The sequence below is a fragment of the Podarcis melisellensis genome (assembly GCF_964234715.1).
Source record: "Podarcis melisellensis genome assembly, chromosome: 13".
NCBI lineage: Eukaryota > Metazoa > Chordata > Lepidosauria > Squamata > Lacertidae > Podarcis > Podarcis melisellensis.
The window spans coordinates 36,076,890-36,085,669 of record NC_138545.1 but is presented as its reverse complement, the minus strand read 5'-3'; the positions used below and the strand labels follow the sequence as shown (position 1 = coordinate 36,085,669).

Below are 8,780 nucleotides of genomic sequence, written 5' to 3'. Positions count from 1 at the left end.
CCTCTTGAGCGAGATGAGCGCGCAACCCTAGAGTCGGTCACGACTGGCCCGTATGGGCAGGGGTACCTTTACCTATATATAGGTTGCCTACATTCTGCATGTGCAAATGGCTTTAGGTAACTATTAGGTCCATAAATTACCATATAGCATATATTCAAGACAAAAAAAGTGACAATTTGTTGTTGACAAAGGACAGCTGGACAGCCAAGGGAGCTGGCGAACAGCTTCCGGGTCATGTGGCCAGCATGACTAAGTCACTTCTGGCGAACCCCCGGGCCTTAGTTTGCCTATCTGTGCTGACTAGCAGATGGCAGGCTGAGCTTGGTAGGGAAGGGCTCCATTCACTCTGATGGACCATCCTTTGTTGGCTGCACCTTCAATCTAAACCTAGCAGGGATATGGGCAGGGATAGGACTTCTGGAGTGAACCAGTGGCAGTTCTGCACTCAGGAGCTGAGATGCTATTTGATTGTCAGCTTCTTCCTCAGCATTCTTAGCTTCTACCCATGGCCAAGACCCTCAGCAATTTTCACCTGGTCTTGGGTAAAGGAGTCAAATTTGGGAGCCACTGTGGGAATGTTCAGGGTGGCAGGAGAGCATATATTGTTTATTAATATCCTTCTTAACTTGCACTGGCAAGTTCCTTTATGTAGCAGAGTTACATTCCCCTTTTTACATGCACAGCAGATAAGTGGCTGCAGGCTCGTGTGAGCCTCTCACTGTTATACAATTCAGTCTGTCTCAGATTGAATTGTACCTTCCTGGTAAGCTCCCTTGAATCCCTCTTAAAAGAATAAAGACACCACAATCTTATTCAAAGTCAATAAAAGAAGTTTACTCACATCAGTTCACAGTTGGATTACAAATATGTACATGTGGATCTACCCCTTATGGGGGAATAATGGCAGTGCTTCTGCTAGCTGAGAGCTAGCAGATCAGTCCTAGCTGAAAGCTGGTCAAATGAAGAAGGAAGTCAAAAAAAGAGGAAGTGTGCTGTGTGACTGGTCCTTTTGTTACCTGGACAGGTAAAGCCACGCCCACCTTCTACCACATGCAAAAGGAAGGATGCTCCAGCCAGGAGGAACAGGAAGTTTCGACTGGCTGGACCAAACATTCCCTTGCTTGTCCTCTCTAGCGTTACAAGGAATGTTGTACTTGACTGCCTCTCATGGATCACTTCCCACAGCCACTGCCCTTGACAATCTCTAAAATATATTCTGATCCATGATCCATCCTTGTTTACAGTTGGTTCAAGGGATCCCGACCAGGCTGGCCCATTCATGAGGAATGCATCAAACCGTGTTTCTGCCTTCTCCTTGGCAGTCCCCCCTCCCTGCCCAGTGCCACCTCTACAGTAGACCCCTTGGCCAAAAGGAGGTGCTGGTGGTCTCCTCCCATCCCTACGGAGGAAATAGTGGGGTCTACCCTCTGGGGTCTCCCAGGCTCTGCAGCAACCCAGTGTGATTCAGAGCAAGCCCCTCTCCTTGCCATTATCTTTGATCAACTTCAAAGGTTGATTTGATCCCTGTGTTTCTGTTGTATGCCATGTTTCTACGGGATTTGCCTGATGTGTGTGTGGGGGGAGGGAGACATGCATTTTGCTTTGTGAGCCCACCCAATTCACACTTCCCGAAACACTATGCCAACCGAAATGTAGGCGCGCTTCCAAAACCTGCTCTCCTCTGAATTTTGCAACGTAGTCAAAATACGGTCTCCGAAAATGCATACGTTCGGAGAGTGTGTGCATATATATGCAAATACTGGTCAAAGTAACATACAACTGTTGTGTTATACATGGTGGAATTGCTTGCAAATGTGCGTGCATTCATTAGGGGAAAGGTGCACTAAAGCTCTAACAATTTTTCATGATTTGTCGCGGAACTTTCTTGCGAAATATTGAACGAAAAATTCACGAACTGGGGCAGAAATATGGCGAACCGAATTTAAGACTGGGAAAATAAGCAGAAATTGGACAGATTTGTTTGTGTCTGCTGCTATGATCCATTCTGCTGCCATCGTGATTATTAGGAGCGTTAACTCATTCCAGAGTGTTCCTGTTTCATGGAATAGATGCATGTAAAACCTTAAAACTGCAAAGAAGCAGAGAACCCAAATCCCGCTGCCTCTCCGTGCTTCCAAGGATAAAGTCACACAATGATATTTCTCTCTACATTTTTTATTTCTCCGGGAAAAGTTTGCTCTCTTTCTCATGGTGTTTGCCTTGGGATGCCTTCCCTTTGGAATCTTCTTGGTCCTTATTTAAAAACCCAGAAGTTGAGAGGTTGGCCTGTTAACCATACATGCATGCATACGCACACATTTATATGCAGCGGTAATTACAGCTTCTAAAAACTGCAACGTATCTTGTGTGCTGTTGTCACGATGCTGCTTCTTTTTCCAACCAACGTGGCTCTTCACGCTTTCAAACAGTCATGGAAGTTTGCCATTATTATTTTTTTAAAAAAAGAAAAATGCCCTTGAGGTCCATCAGGGAGACGGAGTATACTAGCTAATAAGAAATCTGCCTTTGGATTTTTCCCTGAGCTTCCTGGAATGCTTTTATTTGAGTCACAACAACAAAGCAATCTTTGGGATTTGATGGGTTCGATCTTTCAAACCTTTGTGAAATAAGTGGTGGAAAGTTTGAGGGAGTCGTTTTTATTGGTCAAAGGTTTGGGATACTCTTAGGGAAGTCTCGCTGAGGTTCCAGATTGGGATAGAAAGAGAAATATTGTGATTTTCTTTCTTTCTTTCTTTCTTTCTTTCTTTCTTTCTTTCTTTCTTTCTTTCTTTTTTTTCACATCAGTACAAATAAAGGGACTGTTTGGAATGTGGGTAACATTGTGTACAACGGGAAAAACAACTTTGTATGGTTTTAACAATGTGTTTCAATCTGCTATGTGCACATGTGAAAACTACCCTGCTCTGTTACACATCCTAACAGACAGGCAGCCATGTATATAGGTAAGCCCAGTGATTTTTCCCGGGGGTACTCAGGCGTATGCAGTACCGGAATTTTTTAATTTTTCAAATGTTAAAAAGCGTGGCACTTACTGTAACAACTTCACGGTGAGTACCAGCACTGGGTAAGCCATATCACACAGTGAACACACATGCACAGGTAGCCTTCCTGTTGTTGTTTTTCACAGGGAGGGTGGTCAAAAATGAAAAGCCAAAACCCTGATACTTTGAGACACCCGAACGCAACCCTGTACTACCTGTGATCATAACTCGTCGCTCCATTAGTGACTGCATTGCATGCAAGTTAAATCCCACCAATTTTTTCTATGGAATTCCCAAGCAAGATATGTTTTACTTCGCTGGGGTTGTAAACAAGACCAACTCCAGACCTTTCCTCTTTTCAAGTTGTCATAAGCAAATGTTTCCTGATGCAGAATCTCAGGTGTACTGAGATTCACCTACAGAGTCCCCATATGCATACGGTGTAGAAAAGGAACAGTGGGAACTTTGAAGGTCAGGAAATTCTGTGCAGAGCTGCTAAACGCAGAGGGAGTTGCAGAGATATTCCTTTCCCCTGCAGTTTTGCCTATTTGCTTCTTTTCTTTTGGTCCTTTGTAGATCATTCCAAGCTCCCTTCTCATTTTTTTTTTAAATAGGACAATCTCCAAGCCACTATATACACTTTAAAGGTGTGTATATGAAATTAAACGGCAATTATTTTTGAAAGGACAGCGAGAAAGAGGACAAGGCGGCGAAAGAAAGGATGGCTATAAAATTAAAGCAAACAACAACAGAGCAAGGATCAGATCGCATTTAGAGGAAGTTTGCAGGATCCCCAGAGTTTGGCTTTTTCTGTACTTAGAGAAGAAGAAAAAACAAGGACAAACAAATACACATTTTGCTCTACATCTCCCTCTGGTGCCTCACCTGCACAGGTGCGCTACTAGGTCGTGCAAAACCTGCAAGCTCCATCTCACTACTATCTGATCTTGCATGCCTCTTAATATTCAGCTTTTTTCTTCCTAACGCTCCTGTAACTCCTATTCTTCAAATCAGTCTGCTCCCACTTTTCTTTTAACTCCCCCAGTCTGCATAAATCCATACACACACACATAAACACCCTTCAATTCATACCCCATTACATTCCTCCCTCTTCCTGCAGAATCTACTGCCAACCCAGAAGATCCACTGGTTTTCTGGAAGAGAGGCTAGCGGGGTCCATTCTTTTTGTGATTGGTTAAAAAGGGGCTTGGCTTCGCTTCTCCACTTTTTGGGAGTGGGTGCGTGTGTGTGTGTGTGTCTGCATGTCTGTGTGCGCCTTGGGGGCAGGCTGGGCTCCTCTGATTGGCTGAGGGGCTGGCCCAAGATCTCCCCCTCAGCACTCAGAAGCAAGCGAAGAAGGGATCCACCTCTGGGACACTGGACCGTATAAAAAGGGAGGCTAAAAACTTGACAGAGTCAGTAGGAAGTTTCTGCTGGGGTCTGGAGTGGAACTACATAAACCAGACCATCCCTGTATGACTGGACACTAAAGCAGAACCAAGGATACAAAGAGTCTTCATGTCTAATATTTAGACATGTTCAGCTTTGTGGATTCCCGGTTACTGCTCTTGATAGCAGCAACTGTTCTACTCACCAAAGGTCAAGGCGAAGAAGACCGTAAGTACAGCATCTTATGTACTCTCGCACAGTGTATACATGTTAAATGACAGTTTTTATTGTAGTCCTATGGATAGGGTGGTATTTGCCCCCATATTTCCTTTCCCCCATCTCTTCTCTGTCGAATGCAAAACTATTTCCCCCCTCTGCACCACCCAGAACTCCAGAAGTGCAAAAGACAGTAAGCACCAAACCATTTCTACCGAGCAGTTTGCCAAAGTCAGAGGAGAGGGGCGGCGGCGGAGGCTGAGTTGTGATTTTGCAATCTGTGCTTCCCTGTGGTTGTAATACTCGCAGCGTGTTGCGGTGGCTTGAGAGATGTAGATATAAGACCAGGCAAAGAGAGCGCTTGTTATATACGGTCTTAAGATTCCTTAAAAAAAGGAATAAAAAAAATTGAGAAAGGTCAACACACGTTTGTGACCTTTCCGAACCTTCAGGAGTTGGCATGAAGGCAATGCGGGGAGGAAGGCTTAAGAGACTGAAAAAAGAAGGTATCTCTCGCACCTCGCAGATTTCTCCTGAAAGTGCTCTATGGAGAAAACAAACCACTCTTCTAAAAGCAAACTTAGCCAGCTGTGCATAGCCTTGGGCGTGTTTCCTTTGGTCTCCCTCCTCTCTCCCTCCCTCCCTCCCTCCCTCCTTCTCTTCTCTTAACATGTCCCTTGGGGCCAGATAACAAGTTGGATCAATTAGAATCTCTGCGCTGGCTTGCCAAGTTCAGGGAAGAGGGGTGGGAACTGCGAGTGGGTTGTCACTGGAGGGGGGACAGGAAAGGGGAGCGCGGCAAATGATGGAAAACTCATTGTGCGTTCTTGGAAAGCCAAGCGCTTGACAGGGAGGAGAGGCGAGCAGGACAAAGCTGTTTTCCCTGCCTTGTCGAAGAAGTCTGCAAAAGCCATCAGGAAAATATTAAGGGGGGGGGGAGAGGAGGAGGAGGAGGAGGAGGAGGAGGAGGAGGAGGAGAGAGAAGTTTCAGGATGATTCATAAGGAAAATGTTTCAGCAACTTATAAAGCGCAGGAGTCTAGACATCACTTCATAGACAAAGCCTTTTGGATGGTAAAGGATTGGAGGGAATCACTTTTGCTCGCCAACCAAGTCCATTGGCGACATCTACTGGCCATCAAGGGACTCGCTTGTCTTTGGCATTCTTCTATAGACTTGCCAGGGGTGGGGTTGTGGGGAGTGGCCTTAAAATGGGTCAGCAATGATCAAAGGGAGTGTGTTTCCGGGGTCGACAACTGAACAGGATTAGTAAACAACTCCTCACCGGAGGGAAATCAATTTACCATCAAGCAAGCAACATTTTGTGTGTGTAGTATATTCATCACTTCAATTATGGATGTTTTGCTGCCATCTAGTGATGGGTGGGAAGTTTTCCTGCAGCATCCCAGGAAGGTATTCTCAAACATGAGTTTCATGTTCCCAAAACAACTTGACTCCTTCCCCCTTTAATTTTTCCCTGAGAATAGCGGGTTTTCTTTCTCCCTCCCTGTCCGGTATCTGGTGGTTTTTTATTTTTGCAGAAAACTCAACAGTCCAGTGCTCAAATTTAAAAGGAGGAAATAATTTATAAAATGCACGGTCCCTCATTTAAAAAACAAAAACAAAATCTGCTAGAAAAGCAAATTCTTACTTCTTCTCCAGCATTCGTCCTTGGTCATATCTCTTGGTACCATCCTTAGCTCAGGTATGCTCCACAGTTAACATCCAGGGTGCTACGAAACTCCTTGTTTCTGAGCAAGGTGGCGTCGGATTTCAGCCAAGGTGGGAGGCCTAGTGAGCCTGCCCTATTGTGATCCACACCTGATGACTCCTCATCCTACCTAAATTGTTTGCAGTGGAGCTGATTTCTTAAGGCCACACGCCATCAGCGGGACGCAATTTCTTCTCTTACACGGGTCCTCCTCCAGTTCAAATTCCTGAGTCTCTCTCTCTCTCTCTCTCCCCTCTCCTCTTTATCTCTTTTGCTTCTTAGAAGGCTGTGAATTTCTTTCTCCTTTCTGTGTTTGGCTTGGCTTCAGCTCAGAACATTGAGGTTACCAAGTTGGATGCAACAACCGGCCAGAAGTTTTGTTTAAATTCCAAAGCAACTGGAAAGAGTTATTGTGAGGCTGGCTCGTTTCCTGTGTCATAGAGTTTGCTTGATGAAAAGCAGATGAGGGTTTTCTTAGAGCACACGCACAAAATGTTAGCGTTAAGTGGAGAGCAGGAGGAGGAGGGAAGGGAGGCCAAACATCGGAAACATTTTTTAAAAAAAAAAAAATGTATGCGCTTTCCAGATCGATCCGTTGTAAGAAGTTCACATGTTTGCACCTTGGCCATTCTGCCGACACTGCTGGCTCCCAAAGGACCCTTCCCCTCTTCCCTTGCCCACCTCATTTCTTGTGTCATCTCCTTCTTTAGTGCCATCTGGAAGCTGCATACAGGACGGAATAACGTACAGTGACCGAGATGTTTGGAAAACGACCCCCTGCGACATCTGTGTGTGCGACAGCGGCAGTATCCTTTGCGACAGGGTGATCTGTGAAATTACAGACTGCCCAAATCCCGAGCTCCGCGATGGAGAATGCTGCCCTGTTTGCCCTGGTATGGATACTGACTTTACCTACTCTTCTTCCATCCACTCATACCATCAGTATTGCCTACAGTTCTGTCCGTCCATGGTCACTCAGCCCCCCCCCCATTCCATTTAAGCATACTCCAATCAGTCTCCTGGAGAAACTGCCTGCCCGCAAATGTATTTACTCATTATATCTATTCTAGTTTTACTAATTCATCCATCTGCCCAAACGAAACATCCACCTTCTACTAATGTACACCAAAATCCATTTGTTTACCTATCTAGTTCCTCTTCTCCCTCTCTTCTCTTTACATCAACCAATCAACACCCACCCATTTATCCACCCACCTACAGCCCCATCACCCATTTAATTGTTTCTTTGTATCCACCCCTCTATGTGCTATCTAACCGCTCATCCATCCATCCACCACCCATCTGTCTCCTGGTTCAGTTGCCTGAGGTTTTGTTTTCATCGTAAACAACAATAACAAACCACTGGTTTCATAGAGATATTTGCGTCCCTTCCTTGAGAGATTGCAGAAATTTGGCAAAGAAAATTCTGCAGAGTCAGGAAAGAGAGTGAAGAGTTGGGAGAGGACCTTTCAGGCATCTTAACTTTGGTTGGTGCTATATCGGTGCGTTATGGGAAGAAACTGGGCTTTCTTTCCTTTCTTTGAAAAGTCAACACTTCAAATAGGATTGCCCAAGTAGACTGGATGATGTGAATTCGGATGGTCCTTCTGATTGGCCCATTACATATTCTGATTAGGCCAATGATAGGAGTTGCCATTTCCTATCAACTTCTAAATGTACCTAGAAAAGAAGCCTGGTCTTCATTCAATGTTTATGAAGGGAAGGATGTTCTGATAGACCAGAAGGCATTGTGGGTGCAAGGGAGGGGTTGCAATGGCATCAGGTGATGATGATAAATTCTGGGTGATGGGTCTGATTCATAATATTCCTTTTCCTTTTGTATTCAAGAAACCAGTGAACCTGCCCTAGAAGCCACTGGCGTAGAGGTAAATTATCTTTTGGTAACCCTAACTTCCATTTATTTGGATACATCAATTTTGTTTTCTTTTTGATAACCAGCTAATCACTATTATCTTCCTAATTGGCAGGGTCCTCAGGGGGAACAAGGTCCTAAAGGAGACAGGGTAGGTATCTAATGAAACTTTGGCTGATAATAGTTCAAAGGGGAAAGGAAATAAAATTAATATGCATGCATGCCAGAAAAATTGGTGGCAAGTAGTTGTGTGTGACTAGGACAGTCATAAAATATTCTTTGGCCACATTTTGAAATTTCCATTCCTATACGCAAAAGAAATTCTGCCTACTTAGGTTGTTTAAAAGAACACTCGCCCCCTCTAACCTACAAAAAAGGAGATTCAAATCTCCCTTTGCTTCTTCTTTTTAACAACATATGAATTTATTCAGCTCACATCAGCTTTTAACTAAACACCCCAAAGTTGTTGCAAAAAGACCCGGCCATTTTGGCATTATTTACTACAGCATCACGGTAGTTCATATTTTGGGAGTGGGAGAATAGAAGGTCCCCCTTCAAATGTTGCTGGGGTGTGAGGAATTTCCAAACCA

At 44.5% G+C, this 8,780-nt stretch overlaps 1 protein-coding gene across 2 annotated transcripts in view; it reads left to right on the top strand.

Annotated features, from left to right (window-relative positions):
- Window positions 1–4,405: 4,405 nt before the first annotated feature.
- COL1A1 (collagen type I alpha 1 chain) overlaps window positions 4,406–8,780 on the top strand; it is a 45,176-nt gene continuing 40,801 nt past the window's right edge. For both annotated transcript variants that reach the window (XM_081883801.1, XM_081883800.1), the window contains exons 1-4: window positions 4,406–4,619; window positions 7,028–7,210; window positions 8,166–8,203; window positions 8,306–8,341. In XM_081883801.1, the coding sequence (XP_081739927.1) occupies window positions 4,538–4,619; window positions 7,028–7,210; window positions 8,166–8,203; window positions 8,306–8,341 (339 nt within the window). In that variant the 5' untranslated portion in view covers window positions 4,406–4,537. The remainder of the gene's footprint in view (window positions 4,620–7,027; window positions 7,211–8,165; window positions 8,204–8,305; window positions 8,342–8,780) is intronic.